Source organism: Anastrepha ludens, chromosome 6, assembly GCF_028408465.1.
Source record: "Anastrepha ludens isolate Willacy chromosome 6, idAnaLude1.1, whole genome shotgun sequence".
Taxonomy (NCBI): domain Eukaryota; kingdom Metazoa; phylum Arthropoda; class Insecta; order Diptera; family Tephritidae; genus Anastrepha; species Anastrepha ludens.
Window position 1 is genome coordinate 109,760,736 of NC_071502.1, and position 22,160 is coordinate 109,782,895.

Sequence of the window (22,160 nt, forward strand, 5' to 3'; positions counted from 1 at the left end):
CATAATATAGTAACAAAATATACTATTGCACTTCCGTAAGCATCTGTTGGGTTTTTCTTTTTGTGTATGAGTGACAAATTTAAATACGGTGCATAAGTAAGTTTCTTCATAATTAAAATTTTTTCCTAATTGACTTATTTATGCAGCTCCAAAACTAAGGTATTCAATCGACTTTACTGTAACCGAGTGTATGTAGTTCTGAGGGGAGCAAAGTTCTGCTAAGTAACGCCACATTCCTCTTCCTCTTTCAACGGTTTTGAACTCGTATCATAATTTTTCCCCCACTCCCCAAAATGGTATTTCGACAAAAACGACGAAAATCAAACCTGTCACTCTTTGCAGATACATCGGCCTTTAAATAGTCACTTGCAGGTTTTGCAATCTCCACGTGCGACAATTCGGTTTGGTAGCATAGACGTTGAGAAATTACAACGGACAGAAAATTTTATTTTTCAGACGAAATTTAACGTTCATTTTGAGCGGCTCTAACACACAAAATGCAGGCTAAAATGAAATTAACGTTTACTTGCCCGCAATTTCTGAGCCACTTGGACTATTTTTATGTATTATTTGAGAACTTTGCGCAAGATTTTCATCAAATGCTAAATCAATAAGGCTGAGCCCTATTCTTAGACTGCGGGTACAGTAGTGACCACAACAGCCACATTTTTATCGATGTAAACAATTTCCACGAATTTTTGAACACTATTCGTGATATTCTTGATGAATCAGCAGCTGACATTCGATGAAAATTTCTTTCTCATCGAAATTAAAATTTGGGGTTACTCATTTCGTCCACAGAGGCATAGTACTGGCTGTCAATAAGGATTTTTAGTCTGCAAAAGTTCTCATTCTCAAATTGAATTCATCACTCAAAACCAATATCTGCATTTGACTCACCCTGTATAGGTATACGTACAAATAGCATTTTTGTAGTTTTCCATTTGCAGTCCTTAAAAACAGAATGACACTTGAATGCCTTCTACACTCTACCAACAAGTAAGAATACACACACACACGAGTGCAGCAGACAATATAAATACCAACACACACAAATGTAGTAATTCGTCGAGTGCAGTGCATGAGAAAGCGTCAGCTGCGTGCAAAGTATAGATAATGGAAACGCAAAACTTCGCCAGTGCATTTTTTTCTTTACCGCACACGGGTACACAAATACATTTTTGAACAAATTAATATATACCGAATATTGTATTTTGGCCAGTTAAAAAAATGGCGAGTGTTCGTTATATGCAGAAAATGCGGAACACCGTCAAGGAAAAAAATTATCAAAAATCAACCCGAATTTTGAGCCATAGAACTGGGTAAGAAATTTTTCTTTTAAGGGGTTGCATACGTCCAAACTATTTTTAGAAATGATAACAATAGAAATAAATAGAAAAAAATTGAATACATTGTTCATTAGTACTTAAACGTTTCAAAAAAATTTATTTTAATTTTTCTTTACAAAAATTAATATAGTATATAGAAAATCTCGTGGCCCAAAGTGCAATGAAAAAAATCTTGCTACGTGGGCTGCATAATTTCTCTTTGAAAAGTTGATGGATATGTAAAAAGTACAAAAATTGTTGTCAAATAAAGTTGTAGTTATAGTCTGAGCCGGATTTTTGAATTCCGAAAAATTTTGCAATTTACGGTATTTTAAAAAATGTATGAGTTTTACGTCATAAATGGCACATTTTATTTATGTGTATAAATTTTTTTAAATAAAAATATCAAAAATCCGGCCCGACAGATTATAGAGAAAACGCTTACGAATATTCAAAAAAAAACCGCAGCAAAAAATAATAAAAACTGTATGAGTTATCTTGCAGACCATGCCGGAAAAAGTAGTTTCGAGAAAAACGAGTTTAAACGGCCACCTGCCTCAGACGAAGGACAGCTACCTGTGCGCATCAAACTCTCGTCGGGCAGTTACATTTTCCACCATTACTTTGTATCTACATTTTTTGCAATCGGCTTCCACCAAAATACGCCTAAAACTATAAAGAATAGTAAGCTGTAAAAAAATCGATTTTTTGAAAGTTCTGGATGTGTGTAACCCCTTAATTCTGATTAAAAAATTCAAAATTTTATGAAACTTTTTCGAATTTTTATAAATCTTTCAGAGGGCTGGAAATTTTAATTTATATTATAATTGTTGTAGAATGAACTATATTTTTATAAAACATTATTGTAAATTATAAAAGCAAAAAAGAGGAAGTCAAAACTGTTAAAAATATTGCGCCTATTTTTTCGATTATGGGTGTAAATATGTGTCTATGATACACACTTATACATTCGCAATAACTGTAGGTATTTATGTCTATATTTAAACGAGTTTTTGTTTTTGCAAAAGTTTTACTTTGTTCTAAACCGTATTGCTTTTTCCACGCAACACTTATTTAAATCATCATCATGAATTGCGAAAGTTTCTTGCACGCTTATAGTTGAGGCATAAAAATGCAGGGAGAAGACACAAACTTTCTAGAGAAAACAAAACGCAATGAAATTATAAAATGGAAATGGCATGGCTTTATTTTAGGAAGCAAATGATAGCAAAAACAAAAATATATTTACCTTGCCAGGAACAACTTTATCTTTCCAATGCCGCACTTTCGCCGCACTTTCGCCTCAATTCCTTCATAATCTTTTTTTATTTATTTTTTTTATTTCTTACTTGAACGCGCAGTCGCTTGGAAAATGCGCATGTGTAGTGAAATATATTCGCACACACGCACACACACACCCAAACATGCAGGTGCAGTGCAAAAACGTGTTGCATGCCACACAGAAGTTGAAAATTTCGTTCACATTTGGTTTTTTTTGTTTTGTTTTAAATTTTATTTTTACGACTTTTGTTTCCAATAAAGTTGCGCCATCGTTCAGTCTAGCATGTGTGATACACGTGATACGTTGGATGGCGCGCACATGCAGTTTTCAATTGCATGACACAAACAGTTGCCGAAGAAAGTCAAATGTGAAGCGGCAAGCTAGCAGGCGGAAGTTGAGTCAAGAACGGTTGACGTAACTTCTTTTATTTTATTTTTATTTTCATTTTATAGAAAACTATAGAGCAAGTCATTTTGCTCTGTACTTAAGCTTTTTTAAGGCGACAGCAAGGATAAAGTGACTTGCACAGCGTAAGATATTCGCCTGTCATCAGCAGTTTGTTGCCTCTTCTTTTTGTCTTCTCTCAAATTCTGCGCCAAAAATTTAACCAGAGGACTACCTGAGGGAATACATATATTTGTGTGTACTCGTATGTGGCTCACTAACAATAATGGTGGCACATTTTTTATACATAACTTTCTACTTTGCTCAAGAATACATTAACTGATGTACACTCGAATACATAAATGTGCGAGAAAAACGAAGCATTTTACATCTCCCTGACACGTTTTTTCGCAGCCTTCGAAGACTTTTTGTGTCTCATTTGGAACTTGCAGAGGCTCAAGAATTTTAAATACGCTTCTAAATGAAAGCAAATATATCCAAGACAGCTCACTTAATTTAAACAGCTAACTGAGTATTGAAATAGTTTTTTAGAAATAAAAATGAATTTCCATACAGACTCTACATACTGTGAGCGTCAAAAGAAATCATACATCACGTATTGATAAGTTTTGACTATTTATCTTGTAATTCTAGTTTATTTCTGTTATAAAAATATAGTAAATACTACAACAAAAGCCATATAAAACAAAAAATTCAGCTTATTTTCATCAAAACTTCAAACATTTTGTTCAGAATTTTATTATGAACTTTTTATTAGGAGAAAAATATCGGCAATGGAGTTTCATAGATCACTCAATTTTGGTGTAATAAAGTGCAAGTTTCAACTTACTCAAAATTTGCGTTGATTTTTTTAAATTTTTTTATTGACGGTGTTAGGGGTTTTCTTCCATATAAAAAAAAGCAGAGTAGGCGTCTAGTGGAAAAAATGGACAAAACGCAACCGAAAAAACTCTCAAAAATCACTGTGATTTTCGTTTTACTTGCAACTTGTACTTTATTCCACTAAAACTCAATGGTCTATAAATCTGGATACGCGAAATTTTTCTATAAATTCTTAGTAAAATTTTGATTAAAATTTTCCGTATTTTGCGGGAAGGTCTTAGTAAAAGTTTGAAATTGTAATGAAAGCTTACCGAATTTTCAGAAATTTTATACAAAGCTCGAAACTTAGTTCATATTTAGTTTGCTAGAAACCAAAAGGTCGATGCGTGGCTTAATCGCAGCTGGGTTAATCTGCAAACTGTCACATCAAACAAAAAAAGCAAGAAATGAGAGGAGTCATAAAAATGAGGAGAAATGAGTGATCAGTTAAACGTCTCTAATTTCTTTTTTTTGTTTCTTTTTTCAGAAGATTATTGATTTTAAATACTTCAGCTATAATGCTATAAAATTTAAGTAATTATTACACAATTGCAGAAATGTTTTGGAATTTCAGGGAATCCCATATTTTTTTTATAAGCTCAAGCACCAACTTTTTTCTACTTTGAGCGCGCAGTGATGACTTGAAAAGTGGGAAATTTACTATTCACACTACAACAAAAACCATATAGCTTAAAGTCTTGAACTTTGTACAACACTTATTTTATACAAATTCGGCAAATTTTAGTCACCATTTCGAATTTTTTTAGCCAACGGATATTTTGAATTTTTTATGGGACTTTCTGAATAAACAGTTTTATAGCCCAATTAATTTTAGTATAATAAAGTGGAAGTTTAAAGTCAATCAAAATTTGCGTTGATTTTTAAAAACTTTTTTTTGCGAGCTGCTGCGCCTTTGCTTCCATATAAAAAAGGCATCGTCCATTCGTTATAAGAGCATACAAGGGCATAAAAGGGCATTGACAAACAGTTTTTTTAAAGCTCTCTCGCAGCTTGTTTTATTCTATATTAATCCACTGCTACCGGTAAACCCTAAACATTATTTCTATGCAAAGGGGAATTAAACTTTTTAGTTGACTTGTCGCATTACGTGGCACTCAATTAAATTTATTTTCTAGTATGCATTTTCTTTGTAAAATAATAATAGTAATAAAAAATGGTTAATAAGTGAAAAATAAAGGTGTAAAGAAAAATAATAGTCTAATAAAAATATATGAAAAGAAAATTTAAAAATTAAAAAAAATCTAAATAAAAAAATGTTTAATTCTTTTTCATCATAATTTTATATTATATATTATCATTTGAAAATACACTCCTTCACATAAAAATGCACTAGCGAAGTATTAGAAAAGCTTAAAAATGCAATCAGAAATAAAAAAAATCAAAACAGCACTCAAGCGCTCAATCAGCATTGAAAATTTATTTTAAAGGTTCTCATTAAAAATTGAAAACTGGCATAGAATTAGCCTCTAATAGTTTTTTTTTTTTCAAACATTCAATTATATACGCTAGCGGAAATTTTAGAATTAAGCTGAAGAATATCTCCGATATATAAAGCAAAAATATTTCATACTTGGCCGCTCACTCATTCATCTTCAGCTTTTAATGTCTCTTTTATTATAATTATAAGTATTTATTATTTCAAAAGAAATTCTTGAACTCACTCATGTGTTTTTTCTTCTTCTTCTTTTTGTATTCGTTTTCCATACTTTTTCACAACAACATCAACAACAATTCGACATCAAAATCATCATCTACAACATGCTGCATGCAACTTGCAACATATCTTACGTGTCTTGTGTCGTCTTGTGCGTCCAACATCACCACCAATCATCAACCAACTCACCAACGATAACATCAAAAAAATTTCAAATCAACACAAACATCAACATCGCCACGAAAAATGAAAACAAAAACTGACTACTTCAAATCTGAACAAAATTGCATTGCCAATTTAATTTACAACAACTCCGCGCAAAAACGCGACTTCAATCAACTATGATTTTTGAATTTCCAAAATAAAAATGAAAACCAAAAAAACAAATTAAAAAAAATATCATAAAACAAACTTCACATTGTAAAATTTAATATGTAAATGATCGCCATAAAATATTACAATATTACAAAAAACGAAACTCAAATTACGATTGACCAAAACAAATCTCAAAAACCTGAAAATTTGGCATTCAAAAAAATTTCGTCATCATTTATGCGCATAAAAATACAATCAACGTCGAAACCACCTCCACGCAATTGCAAACAATGCACCATCTTCACAACAAAAACTACAATAAATGCAATGTTTCATGATAACATAACAAAATAAAATTTAATTCAATTTAATTGATATAAAAAAACAAAAATATTTTAATATTTTAAAAAATTATTATTTCAAAAAAAATTTTGAAAATTTGAAAACTTTATATTTAAAAATTTTTAACATTTTTTGAAAATGTTTACTTAATTTGCATTGCGTGAAATACCACCAAAACCAAAAATATGTACGATGACGCTTTATATAAAAATTTGCAAATAATATTTTCGAAAAACAATGTATATTAAATAAATATTTGAAAAAATTTTAAAACACTTCTGGTAATAACAAAACAAAAAATTCATGACAACGCTTTATATACAAAATTTTTAAAATTATATTTCCGAAAAAAATGTATAAAAAATTTAAAAAAATTATTCAAAAATATTCTTTTGATTTACTAAAACTCTAAACAAAACAAAATTACGCAAAAATAAATGGCCAATCTATTTAAAATAATTTAAATGAAATTCATCACATCCAAAAAAAACAAAAAAAAATCAAAATCAAATTGTCAAATTTCAATATGAAACAAAAAAACTATGATTTTCACTTGCACATCACAGGATTCACCACAAACAGTGCATCATTTCGAACCATTCACATTTGGTGGGCCAACTTTTTGCGACCACTGCGGCTCGCTACTCTACGGCATCTATCATCAGGGTCTCAAATGCTCAGGTAAACGCACGCGAATTGGAAATGTGTGAATGAGGAAAAAAAATATTGAATTTAAGGAGCGCCAAGCGAGAGTGGAAAATATGTTGAAGTATTTAATTTAAAAAATAGGAAATATTTGGTAATATTTTGAGCATGAATGACATAATTCAGAGGACAGTTTGCATATTCTAATCGGCGTTTAGATAAAAGAGTCCCAGCAGAACTCTAAATATTCATACATTGAACTGTTAAATTGCATACTCGTTGTGTGATATAGGTATTTAAATTAAAAAAATAGCAACTTTTTTGGGGCTAGAAATATATGGGAAACCATAGAAGGAGTGTGTAAAAGAACTCTTCTCAAATTTTTCCGCAACGATTCAAATGTATGCCGTCAAATGCAGGAGCGTGTATGTTTTAGCATAAGCTTTTGAGAATTAAAAATTTTTTTCTTTCAAAACAACAAAAAAATTCTTACAGATTTACGTTGAAAGCAGATAATATAATTTCTGTAACAAAAATTTTCTTCACATAATGAAACGGAAAACTTCCACTTGAGCTCAACTGGGCTCATTCATCGAGGTCGAAATGCGCTCAATGTGACTGCGACTATGTACGCGTTATATTACCGTTATCCTAAAGGTCAAATATATATAATTTAATATATCTTGGTGCTATAGTTGCAAAGCAAAGTTATATGGTGTATCACTCATACGACAAGGTGTACCGCAAACTATTCCTACTATGCAGAATTATTCTACCATACAATTTGAGCAAAAAATCCTGCATACATACCAAATTGAAATGAGCACAGCTACATTACGTATCTTATTCTCAATTTGAAATATTTTCCTCAATATTTCTAGAAGCATCATTATATTAAGTTGGTGAAAAAATTAATCCATAATATTTTCACACCTTACGGTTTTTCTGTAGATTTACTATGTTTATGCTTAATTAAATACCACAATTAATTAGTTTACCACCAAGCATACCAAATAAGTGCCAGTATGGTTTTGATAACCGCACTTTTTACATACTCATATACAAGATTGGTATGTATAACATCAATGGCTGAGAGGTGTTCCATTGTCGATTGCAAAATGCGTGAAGGCGACGAAGTGGAAAGCGAAGCGTGAAAATTGCACCAAGTGCCTTAATGCCGCTTAACAACACGTGTGACCTTAGACTTACGCCCACGCAGGATTTTATGCACAATTCCTTTTTTATGCGACAGAAAGGGGAGCATTTAAATTAAATTACAGACAAAAAGGGCAGCTTGTATGTGCGCACGTACTCGTCTGTACTTGGATACACCTATCGGCGATAGCCAGGTGCGCAAAGTAGGGCTGAGCTCATGAAAAATATTTTTCACTTTTTTCGAGGAAAACACGGCGAATTCATTGAAGCCCTTTGGAGGGGTTAAAACTGTATTTCAATTAAATAATTTTATTAGTTAAGAACTCGCAATAAACGAGTGGATTTGAGCATGGCTCTCATTCAGGGTAGTCTTGGTGCACGTTGAGAAAATGAATTGCTCAATAATGTTATACAACAAATAAATATAAACCAAATTCCAGTGTTCGTGAATTCGTAGGTTTGCCCCATTTTGATGAATTTCTTTGGTACTGTAGAATCACCTGGATATCTTTTTGCTTCTTAAGAGGAGTTGGAGTCGAGCTATAGAAAAATTATGTTTATAGTCCTTACCTGCCTCATGACTGGAATTTATCTTAACTATTTAAAAAACAATGTTTTTATAAGACTATTTATAAGACAAATAAATAAGACAAAAAAATCGTATATGTCTATGGTTTCAGAATACACATGCATATGCACTTTTCAACAAAAATATACACGATAGGTGGCGCTGAGTGCGAAATGTTAAAAAAATCATATTTAGGATACGGCATGGTTCAGTGGAAATATTTTTAGCCAAGCCAGGCTCACTAGATGGCAGTGGAGCAAAATGTTGTAAAAAATTCTGGCCTGATCGGGTTCATATTCCGAATATAATAAAAAATATTTTTACAGAAAATTGAACTGCTAATTAACGACGAATTGCACAATTGTTTTGCTGTGAACATGTTTTATTTATTTATTTTATTCATTTTAGTAAGTCAAGAAATACAAAGTTTCTTACAGACTACATAGAACTAAGAGTATTCATATAGAAGTAATTAACAAAATTAAAGCTTAGGAAACTAAATTAACAAATATATACTAGGTAATTATTTAGATTTCTTACAAAGAAAGAAATTTTTTAATTGGGTTTGAAATACATCTTTCGCCCTAGAAAAGTCTAAATCCAAAAGGGAGGCGAGATAGTTAATGTCAGACAGTGTTCTAACGAGAGGCGCATTGGCACTATTTAATGTCCTCCTAAAGCCAACATGAAAAATTTTGCAACAGCGAAAATTCCTGCAAGGAACATTAAAATGTATTCTTTCTAGAAGAAACGGGCAGTCAATTTGTCCATTAACGAGATCGAAGATAAGAAAAGCTGCCTGAAACGTTCCTCTGTCACTTAATGGACAGCGTGAGTCGTATGATGGTTTGGGGTGTGAGAAATTGAGTGAATATAGCGCGAAACGCATGCACATTTTTTGAACCCTCTCCACCCGATTTATATGGACTGCATGATAAGGTCTCCAAATAAAAGAGGCATAATCTAACGCACAAACGCAAAGTATAAAATCTTAAGAGTATATGGGTCAGTGAAATGCGATGAGTGACGTCTAACAAAAGCGAGCATAGCAAGTGAATTGGAAATGGCATAATTTAGGTACGCGATAAAACTAAGTTTAGAATCAAAGAAGACCCCTAAATCTTTTATCACATCAGACGAAGCAAGATATGTATAAATGATATGATAAGAGGTATAGAGGGGGTTTTGAAGCTTAGAAAATGAGATTTTATGACATTTTTCAATATTAAGAAATAGACGATTCATAAGGCAGCAGGAAAATAAATTATTCAGCTCGGACTGTAGGGCGGTCATCAGCATAGAGAAGAAAATTAGCGAAGGAAAAGCATGAACAAATATCATTAATAAACAAAACAAATAACAAATACTACCCTGAGGTACACCAGAGGTGGCAGTGTACTGTTTCGAAGAAACTCCATAGATAACTACAGTACAGCATCCTTTATTAAATAGGATCGAATCCAATCAAGGAACGTAGAATGAAAACCGAGACAAGCCAATTTAGTTACTAAAATCGTATGGCAGATTTTATCAAAGGCTTTAGAGAAATCCGTGTATATCGCGTCAGTTTGGAAACCATTCTGGAAGCCTATGTGGCAATCATCAGTGGGAACGAATAAGTTAGATAACGTAGATCTTGCAGCAACAAAACCATGCTGTCGAGGACTAATTAGATGTTTTACCCACCTAAACAATAGTTAGGAAGCAAGAGTAACCTCTCGATGGGGTTGGGATTAAAATATTCCGAAAAATCGTATTTGGATTACTTGGCTTCATATTCAGGGCATACTTGTTAGCATAACACAATACATAAATCTACAAACAAAACCGCTGACGTTGCAGCGCGTGCAGAGCCAAGCACCAAATTCTATAGATCGCGCATTTTCAAAAACTGCTGACGATACGTCTGGCCATAGGGCACCCTTACGAAAAGCCAACGTATTACACCTACAAGTTCAATTCCCACCTTCGGAAATATTTGGTCACGTTGAATATCACCTGTGAGAACGGACAACGAAGAAGGTGGTCACGTTGAAGTAAACAACTCCGCCCGTGGGAACAACGAGAGCAGCAAAGAAAGTCATCGAGCGGCAGCGGCTACATTTAGATATAAGTAGGGTAGAAATAAGTATTAAGTTTAGTTCGTTCTTAATGCAACTCAATAAAGGAGCATAGCTCCCCTAAAATTAATTTTTTTTAATCTTAACACTATGTAAAAAGTTTAACTTACATATAGAAATTACATAAAGAGAAGAAAGTTTATTTTTCCTAAAAAATGTACTCGATGAGTGACGCTCTAAATATTCTCTAAAACTGTATTAGTGGTGCGATTTTTGTTATGTTTCGGTTGTACGAAAATAAGTTACATAAGCAAAAATATTTTTAAAGATGATATGATTTGGGCAACGAACGGCATACCTCGGAGTGACTAGATTAGAGAGCATCATACCATACACGTAGGTTTAAAAAATTGTTTTCGTAGTATTCTATCTAACGTTAAGGAGTATATTTTACACCTGCCCGAAAAGAATCAGAAACAAACATAATCAAAGGTGTATAAGAGAATTTTTTTCTGAGACCTCTACACGCATACACCACCGATAAAATCTGGTTGTTGCGAAAAAAATTTGAATTTTGTTGCACAGTGTAATTAATTTATTTGATTAATTTATGCTATTTTTTAGACCCCTTCTAAATTATGTCGTTGAGAATTTTGCTGTTCTCAAAAAAGGTGAATTTCGTTATACAGTGTTATTCATTTATTTACTAATTTATTTATTTCTTAAACCACTTCTAACATATACCGTTAAGAATTTAGTTGTTTTAAAAAATCGTTGAGTTTTGTTGCACAGTGTAATTAATTTATATTATTTCTTAACCCCTTTCTAAAATATGCCGTTGAGAATTTTGTTCTTTTCGATAAAAAGTTGAGTTTTGATGCACCGTGTTATTAATTTATTTAATTAATTTATGTAATTGCTTAGACCCCAACGTCATAATTTTGCTGTTTTCTACAGAAATGAATTTTGTTGCAGAATGCAATTAATTAAATTGATAATTTATATGATAATAATATATTTCTTAAGCCCCTTCTAGCATACATATGCCGTTGAGAATTTTGCTGTTTAAAAAAAGTTGAGTTTTGTTGCACAGTGTTATTAATTTAGTTCACTAACTTATATTATTTCTCAATTTTTTCCTAACATAAGCCGTTGAGAATTTTGTTGTTTTAAAAAAAGTTGAGTTTTGTTGCACAGTGTTATTAGATTATTTTACTAATCTGTATTATTTCTTAAACCCCTTGTAATATGAGTCGTTGAGAATTTTGCTGTTTTTAAAATTAAAGTAAGGTTTTGTTGCACAGTGTTATTAAGTTATTTACTAATTTATTTGATTTCTTAAAATCCTACTAACATATGTATTCCGTTGAGAACATTTTGTTAATTTTAAAAAGTTGAATTTTGTTGCACAGTGTTATTTATTTATTGTATTAATGTCGATTATTTCTGGTGAATGATGGAAGTTTCTAGCATCCTAAGATTAAACCATTTTATGCTTTTCATGTTTCCTGGCTTTGTTTTTCTTTTTTTCTCTTTTTTTTTTTGTTTTTTTGCGTTTTCTTTATTATATTATAATATAATATATTTACTTTCGCATAAAATCCCATGATTAAACAGTTGCGTACACAAGACAACAACTGGAAGATAAGGCAATAAAAACAGCAAACAGCAAACGGCAAATAAAATCATTTGTTTCACAATTGTAAATTGTCAGCAGCAACGAGGCAAACAAGCAATGCGAGCGAGAGAGAAAGAGAGACTTTGTTTACACACATGGCATTGTGTCTGCACAAGGATATGCTACGACTGACATAAATATGCATACAATAAATGCTAAAACAATGTCTGGCTTGTATACATAGCCGCTCGCTCCACTTCCTCTCCATTTTTTATTTCTTACCTACTGAACGCGGCCAGCTGCTTGGTCTTCAAAACGGCATCGAGCATCTATGCGCAAATTAATAACATACCAACTCTTTTAAAGACATGTACATACATACATATGCATAGAGGTATGTAAGTAACAACAAACATGAAAAGCAACAGTCGACCATGCAGCCAGTTAGCCAACCACTGAAGCAGTCATCCAAAATACCAACCATCCACTCAGCCAGTACCATCACCGGAGGGTGTCCACAGTTAATTAAAGCCAAATTTATGCGTACACAAGTACTATAAAAGCAGAAACAACATTTTACGACTACATTGAAATCGCTTGCTTACACATCCATTTACATAGAGATAGGTGCATCAAGTGAGGCTTTTACTTACTTACCTACTCGCTTAAATACCTATGATTCGCGGCTACTTTTGCTTTGGCAACATTTTTTTACATATTTAATTTGAGTTTAATTGCGGCTGTGAATGCAAATGACTGCGAAAATTCCGCAATGAAAAATTTTTACTAGGCATGTCACATGCAAACATATGTACACACATACATGGATAGGATATGTGGAAAAAGTTGGTGTGAAAGAGCAAAACTGGAATTAAATGCATGGTGCATTTGTTACTTTATGACTACTAAAGCGTGGAAATTTAAGAGCTTAGCAGAAATTGGTTTAATACCTTTAGTGGCATGCTAAGTTTTTGGGCTGGACAAAAATAATTATGTATTTAACCTGAAAGGCAGGTTTAACGAGCCTTTTGCAGGGTGAATTTTTGAACTGAATGATGTAGCAGAAATTGTAAGAGTCAACAACTCAAAAAATGTTTAATATTAGAAAAATTTCATACTGAGATAACTAAAGGGAGAAACAGTTCGACATATTTCTATTTGGAATTTTTGCCCGGACCCTCTCAGTTTGCTGTGTGCCATACCATAAACTTTGAACTATTTTTCTAGTCGGCGAGATTAGTAACTCGAAAAATCAAAATCTTAAAGAAAATATTTACAAAAATACTTTTGTATTCAAAAATCTTAAAAAAACTTTTTAAACCAAATATTCAAAAAAAAAAATTAAAAAAATCTTAATCTTAAAAAACAATTTGTTTTTTCGAAACCCTTAAGAGAAGAATTAAAAAAAGGTTAAAAATTATGGATTCGAAAGCTTAACTTTATAATAACAACTATTTATTTATATTCTGCCTTAATTCTTTTTTAATGTTTGGCCTTTTTTTAATAAAAAGCATCGTTTTCGCAAAAATCCATGAATCAAAGCTGTTTCTTTAACTCTATAGCTATTCGCATTTATGCTTAAAACATTTTTTTTGCGCATCGTAAATTAAGAATTACAAAAATAGCCGGTAATCGTTCCTCCAGAACAAGTCTGTAGAATAGTCGTACTGCTGATAGTTTCTTGATATCGGGTGTTCTTTTAACTGCATAAAAACTATCAATATCAATAACCATCGCTTCATAGCTGAGAATGGCAAGCTGCGATGACTTTTATATTCAGTAAAAGCTTACAAGGCATCATGAATCGTTTAACGCCAGATCAACGCTTCCAAATTATGGAAATTTTCTTTTAAATCTGTTCGCAAAGTTCATAGAGCCCTGCCGACATCATCGGCTCTTATTTCCTTAGAAATGAGGAATGGCTGACTGAATTTCTGTTTCCAAAAATTAATCAGCTAAACATCAATGGTATTTGGCTCCAACAACACGGCGTAACTTGTCAAACATCCCTTTTAAGAATCCATTTATTGCAAAATCAGTTTGGTGACAACTTTCTTTCCAGAAGAAGAAGCCTCTGAATTGCCTTTATGCAGTTACGAAGTCATCGGCTTATACCGGCAAATCATCAACTCTTTAAACAGAGGAAACCAATATTCAAGCCACCATTGACTCGATAGTTCAGATTTATTGAACAGAGTAGTCAAAAATCGAATTGATCGATTGAATTATATAACTCGTAGCCGTGGCGGACATATGCCGAGGACCATTTTCGAAAAATAAATATCATGAAATTATCTACTAGATTATAATAAAACAAATCATTCTGTCTTCAATATTTCTGTTTTATATTATCATTTTAAGTTCTCAAGCTCTTAAAGAAACATCCGATATACCCTGACAAATTCTTTTATGGAGCTTAAAAAAGTTCAATAGAGGACCTTTTTCAGAAGTCTGACTTATTTTAATGTCCCGCTTTAAAAAAAGTTATAAAATATGCTCGTATTTTCCGTCCTTACAGTGGCCTAGCATCTGAATAAACAAACAATTTTCCTATTGTTTGCGACATACTTTTTTTTGTATTTTAAATATAACACAATTTCAAGCCAAATGTGATTTCAGTAATTGGCCATTACGTTTTATTATTTATTTTCATTCTACCAAGTATTGTTTATTCTAAAGGAAATATGATAAGTATAATTTATTTTTCAATTAATTTCAACAAAAATTATAAAAAAATATTTCCTGAATCTCAATTCCCTAAAACATTTCACTAAAACCCTACAGTACACCTTAAAAACTCGTCATTAAATTCTCACCGCAGGCGCAGCCTTTATGTATGCCACACAAATTTTCTCCATAACCAAATTTGCTACTTTCCATTAGACTTCCAGTTGTTCCTCTTTCTTCGTTTGAATTTTTTCTTTCTTTTAAATTCTCAACGCTTATCTGCTGAGGCAGCTTTTGAAATGCTAAATTGCTATGCCATAAATATTGTCATACAAAAGCAAATACGCATATGTTCCTCCTGCAGCTGCAGATACATATCCGCACATAGCTGTACACGTACACGTACACGTGTCAGCACTTTTTGGCGCTTGTTGGCATTTTAATGCGCGAGATATGTGCGCTGACAAACGAGCCAAATACTTATCCAGCGAGCGAAGATTGTAGTACGCAAAGCATTAGACGGGTATGTATATACATATAGGTATATGCAAGTATACCTTGGATATAACTTGGTAGCCGTGCATATATGCCATCTAATAAAAAAAATTCTTTGTATTCCTTCTTCACTTCACTGCCTTGAACGTGTGTGCATGAGTGTTCGTATGTGTGCATATATGATTGACGATATTCATACATTGCTTGCTGACTCATGCTCTTCTTTTCAGAAAAACAATAATTTTTTATATGGAAATTACCTTTCCTCTTTGGTTATCAGTCACTTCAGCCAACCCTTTTACCAAACGATTTGCGTGTTTTTGCCTAATTTGACGCTGCTTTTGAAATTCTGACATTCGTCAGCCCTAATGAATATTTATGAGCATATATTTTTGCAGGTGACGGCAGATCCACTAAGAAGATGAGAAGAAAATGTTTATATTATTTCGTGGTAAAAATTGTAAGAAAACTCTTTCTCAACAACTTTAATGGGCAAATTAGTAAATGCTGAGACATGAGTTTGGAAGGGAAAACTTAAAATACCATTAAAACTTTAACTACCCTGAAAACTTAAATTATGTACTAATTCTCATAGAAATTAGAAAGAAGTGCACGTGGCACCAGAAAGCGCTCAAGCCACGCTTGCTTTTAATGAATTTGGGAAGACTTTTAGAGTTATATGAAGACTAGGGCGGGTCGATTTAAAAATCGCTAATTGCTTTGTGAAAATCGTATTCTAGGGATCAAAATAAGAAACTTTGCCGAAGGAACCATACCTCTAAAACGCATTCTGATGTCCCCCAATTTGGGGCGAACGAAAAATCCCACTTTGACCCATTTAGAGTGCTCCAATCGAGTCCAAATGTATGACCGACCCCCACTAACTTTGGACGGCCGATCCACCCATACCAGTGGCACACCCCCTGGAACTCCCCTGGGGGGTTCCTCATACAATAATTTCAAAATATCACCATTTTTTGCCTTTACATGAGAAAAGAAACTAAAAAGTTCGACCCAAATTGGGGGACATAGAAATTCGTTTTAGAGGTATGGCTCCTTCGACAAAGTTTCTTATTTTGATCCCTAGAATATGATTTTCACAGAGCAATGGGCGATTTTTTTGCCTCCCCACAAATCAACCCGGCCTAATGAAGAAGGATAAAGTAAGCAAAAGCAATAAACTCTATGCATTTAAAACACATCTTAACAAATTTTAACTTTTACGAGACAATACTTTCTAAAATGCTTGTCATATTAGTAGGCTTGAACGTGTCCAGAAATCTATTGTGCATTATGCTTTACGTTGTTTTAATTTCACTGATCCAATTCGATCCTATAAAAGCCGGTGATTGCTAAAAACACTAGATATTAGTAGGGCTTTTCTCTCCTCACTTTCCTTTTCGTATTGATGAGAGGGGTCATTGGCTCCCCATTGCTACTCGAGAAAATCAATTTCAATATTCCTCAGCGAAGCTTATGGAATCATGACTTTTTCTGGTTAGGGATGGTATGAATTAATTTTGCTTTCAATGCACCGATTTGTAGAAGTGTGAAGAATTGAATTCGCTTTCAAATCATACTGGCCTAGATTTCTCTTCAACAAAGAACCACTTCAAACTGGTACTAAATGAATTGTTCAACTAAATCCTTAGTATTATCTAATAATCTTTCTCTGTAACTTATATATTAATAAATGTTATCTTTTTCTTTAACTCATTACAATTTGAACTATTTAGTTATGGGATTAATTTTACTTTGATTAAATTATTTAGCATTAGTCTGTTTTTCGTAGTCTGTAAGAAATATTGCATTTTTGAGACTATTAGTTGAATATAATATATAAAATATAAAACAATTAATTTAATAAGATTGAAATCATAGTTTTAAAATTTAAATTTTTTTAATTAAGTTAATTTAAAATTAAATTATTACTATTTTTTTTTAATTTTAACAATTAAAGCATGTAATCAACAATACTGGGCATGCAGCTCTATGCAAAGCCATGCACTTATATGTACATATATGTATATACAAAAATAAAATATTTGTAACAACCAAATCACAGCACACAAAACAAACTAATTCCCAATCACTTTGCTTACTCATTTTCCTACAGAAGCAAATTTTATTCGTCAGCGCAGTCGCAGATATCCGATATGCCTACGCACTTGCGCTGTTTACATATTTAACATGGTCACGCACTCACAACTTCGGTAAATCAGAATACAAGTACAATTTTTATAAGTGCTCTGGATATACTACACTTGTCGGTTCTATTCGTTTTACGAGTATCCACTGTTGCCGAACAGAGAAGCTACTGCTACAGCTAGTGTTACTATTACATTCTCCACTAACAAAAGTTACATGCTGTTAGTAACACAATTTTTCCAAAGTTCTCTGAATAGTCGTCGACTCTGTTCGTTCTATTCCTTATATTCATTGTTGTACTACTACAGCTACTGTTACTTTACATGCTCTGCAACGTCATGCTGTTAACTATACAATTTTTATAAGTTCTCTGAGCATAACATACTTGTCGATTCTGTACGTTCTATTCATTGTTAATGAACAGAGATATTACTGTTACTGTTACTATTACATTCTCTACTAACAAAAATTGCACGCTGTTTTTAACACAGTTTTGTTCTCTAGATAGTCGTCGGTTCTGTTCGTTCTAATCGTTCTACTCATTGTTATATGATACTACTAGAGCTACAGTTACTGTTACATGCTCTGCTAATAAAAACAGTCTGCTATCAACGATAACACAGATTTACGCTCTGGAAAAATGTTAGACAATTTTAAAGAAGTTTTAACAACAAAAATTTATTAAATGTTCCATGTATGATATGCAGAATTTTAAAAAAGTTTATAGCATTTTTAAATAGGAGCGATATAATATAGAATTGACTTCCCCAAATACAAAGCATACCAAGAACCATTTCGGAGGCATAATTGCACCTTTAAATTGCCATATGGTATAACCTAAGGCGATGTATACATCGTGATTTATGGTTCAATAAAAGCATCTAGCGTGCATCACTTGAATAAAACGTAGCATATAGAAAAAACACAAATCTTAGGGTGAAATTTAATTCAATTTCTAATATAATTTTCTTGTTACGCTCAGCTGACTGTTGAATGATTTTCTTATGCTTACCATAAAACATAATTTGTATTCAAAATTCCTTGATAGTTAACAGACGATGACACAAATCGTGGCAATTGCAGTAGGACATAATTTTTTAATGATTTGTTGAAGTTGCTAACTAAATCCTAAGTATATTAATCCAAAAAATTTTTTTAGTTTTTTTTTAAAAAAAGATGTTAGTAATTAAAAATTTGCAATAAAATATAAGATATACTCTGATACTATCCATATTCGGATATAGCCTGATAAGCTCACGCTTCGATAAAAATCAGTAAATTTATTTATAACTAAACGCCTTACCTTTATTTAGGGCATATGCAAAGCAGATAAGTAAACGATTATTGTCGTCCTTAGCAAATAAACAAAACAGAAAAATAATTCAACTGCAGGATCATGGATTTTTTTAATAAATTTCTAATACCCATGAAGATATTTTCAACTTCAACTTAGCAGACGATATTTAATAACCAGTAAATATATGCATTTAATGGCAGTAATCAGCTCACGTAACTGTTTGGCTAACTTACAATAATTGTCAAGTTAAACGACTTAGCCAACTTCGCTGCCTTTACCATAGTCCACTCAATTTACTTATACTTATGTCAGTGAGACCGACAACTAGTAAATGTACAAAAGCTAAATGGCGTACAAAATGCTCATCAAATATTTATGGATGTAAATTTTTGTTGTTAAGCGCATGAAAATTTTATAGAAGTGTGTGCAAGTAGAAGAAAAAAGCATATAAGTGTGGAAAAAAAACATAACAAAATGACAGTCAACAAAGTCCTCAGCTCTCCAACTGGTTGCACATAAAACTAAACAGCAACACACAAAATCACAAACCCAAAAGCAACAATTGAAGTCAGGTAGAAAGCAAGAAGCGTATAAAGACATGTCTACGAGCCTTCTAGGCAAACAAGATGTCGGGCCGACCAACTAACTGTTTTTGTGTTTGCCACTCAACGTTAGCTTTTTTAGTTGCCTTTGGCGTTTTGAATTTTTTATGAAACTGTATTGTTGAGTGCGCTTTATTAAGCTCAATTTACGAATATATGTATGTAAAAGTATACATTCAACGTATTTGGAATGTGGGGAGTGAAAATTGTGCTCCACTTCATGCACCCTTTTTCATTAGTACAAAACTAGTGTCAAACAGGACAAACAAGAGCAAGTGTACTATGCGAAGCATCTCAATTAGTTAAAAATTGGAATGAATATATAGATAAATTTGAAACATAAATTATATTCTAATTGACAATGCCGGCGCAGTTACGTTAGTCACTCAGTGGAGTACTGGCATACCATGTAGCAGTGCCTGCGCTCGGTTCATGGAGCACAATGTTTAAAATGTTAGTTTTGAAATTTACAAATATTAGTTTTAATATTTAAAAATATTAATGTTTAATATTTAATATTTAAAAATAATTATTTATATTTAATATTTAAAATATTGAAAATTTAAAAATGTTTCTCTTATTAATATTTTTTTTTTTTTGAAAAAATTGCACCAGTTCTGAACAAGGAGCTGCTTTCACGACTCCCGGTTTTACCTACAGGGCAAGTAAATGCGCATACGTGGCGTATGAGTAACTAACAGCGAAATTGTAAAACTCACTGACTATAGATACCGACGTTAATATGGCAATTTGCTACGTTTTTTTGCCTTTTCTGTTAACTTATTTATTATTTGATATTTTTTCTGGTGCTTATTGGCAAATGAACATGTCAAAACTCAAAATTGCCATGTAACATAATTATTGTAAGCTGAGTTGGCAATCATTTGTGTGGCATGCAACTGACATGCAATAAATGGAATGAAACAATTGGAAGAAAATTTAGCAAAAAATCCGGTAGCATGGAATCCGGTTTATATTTATAAATTGATTTCCATTTGGTTGTCCATGTCATGCCTTCATAATTTTTTATTTACGTATTTATATACAATTTTTTTTTTTTTATGTTTTGGTTACGTTTCCCAAAAAATTATAAAAGTATCTTAGAGCTCAATAAGCCAGCTCAGGGCATCAAATGGATACCTCTACCCACCAAAATCCTTTTCTCTAGTATAAGTCTACATCACTGAACTGAGTTCGGGTTCATACCCCACTTGTAGACGCTGAAGAACTAATTAACATCGCTAGATTTTCGAAGCATTTAAGTCAGACTATCCAAGCTTAAGTATTTTTTCATTAACCACCAGTCGAACTTATCCTTAAATTCTGGAACAGCTTGCAAGCCTACGAAAGAGTGGTATTAGCAGTTTTAGTCGAGTTGCCATTAACTTTCAAGGCCAGCAAAGCAATAGCAGATAATTAACATTAATGCAAGAAATGGTTGATAAAAAAATAGAATTTTTTTTATTTTTTAATATTTACCATGTAGAAGCCTTAAAATAAGGGGGATGTTTTTATTTTAATGACCGCACTACTGTTAACTGTATAACACATTAATAAACTACTGACTTTTATAAAGTAATCCTCGACTATAGTTTCTTTGCCTTATAGTTAAAAAAAACGAGTCATAGCAGGTGCCAGAGCAAGAAATCTTCAGATTTTCCGCAAGATGAGCAAGACTCAAATTCAAACTGAAGAGCAATAGAATCAAGAGGCTGGGTCATGAAATTCAAAGTAAGTGCTACTTTATGCAGCAAAAAAGTAGTTTAATTTTTGACATAACCTCCTTTAGCTCGATGTACTTTATCCAAGTTAGGTTAGGTTAGATTCGTCCTTTGTGATACCATTGTGAAGGAGGTGGAGAGAACAAGGAAACCGATGGAATGAAAGGAGAGGGCGCGGAGAAGTGGTGGTGGGATGGTTAGGAGGATGGGTTTAGAGTGTGGAGATTATGAACGATGCCTGTGCTGCGTTTGCGTGAACCGTTTTGTGCTGCTGATTAAATTCACCAGATTTTTATTGTCGACGCCAGCTATATCAGCAGGCGTAGCAAAGAAGTAAGAGCCAAGATTCCTAGATCTTAACCCCGCCAGAGCAGGGCAGCTATGGAGAAAGTGCTGAGATGATTCCACCTCATCTTCCATACAACCGATGCAAAAAGACTCAAGATAACTCCAAGTCTTACAGCATACATTCCTTGAGCATTGTGTTCTGTGAGAAAACCCACGAGATTCGAGAGCTGACATTTTGTCAACCTAATCACACGTGGCCAGAAGGATTTTGCAACCTTACAAGATTGCAAAATTGCTCAATGAGTTAGCGCGAAGCCCATCTTTCGAGGAGTAGACCGCAGGTAGTAAGGGGATCTCAATTCTCTCCCTTCACGGGGAAATCGCCTCACAAGTCCCTTGTCTGGCCAGCTCATCCGCCTCACAGTTTCCCGCAATGTCGCTGCGACTAGGAACCCAGATGAGGCTTATGTCAAAGAATTCGGAAGCAGTCGAAAGTGAGGCCAGGCTTTCCCTGGGCAGTTTCGAATGCACCGTCACTGACCTGAGGACTGAGTAAATATTTACTTTGTACTTTATTCAACGATTAACCAATTTTTGTATGCTTTTCAAGTAGCACACATTCTTTAAGCTTTTCGAAACAGACATTTGCTTTATGCTCAGGATCTTGAGTTAACCCAAATCTTCTACC

The 22,160-nt window shown here is 33.0% G+C and overlaps 1 protein-coding gene across 3 annotated transcripts in view; it reads left to right on the top strand.

The window, feature by feature from the left end:
- The window catches only part of LOC128865974 (protein kinase C, brain isozyme), an 88,588-nt gene that overhangs the window by 22,644 nt on the left and 43,784 nt on the right, over positions 1-22,160 (top strand). The window contains exon 4 of one of the 3 annotated variants that reach the window (XM_054106421.1): positions 6,775-6,889. The exons of the other annotated variants lie outside the window; for them this stretch is intronic. Within the exon in view, the coding sequence (XP_053962396.1) occupies positions 6,775-6,889 (115 nt within the window). The remainder of the gene's footprint in view (positions 1-6,774; positions 6,890-22,160) is intronic. 3 annotated transcript variants of the gene reach the window in all.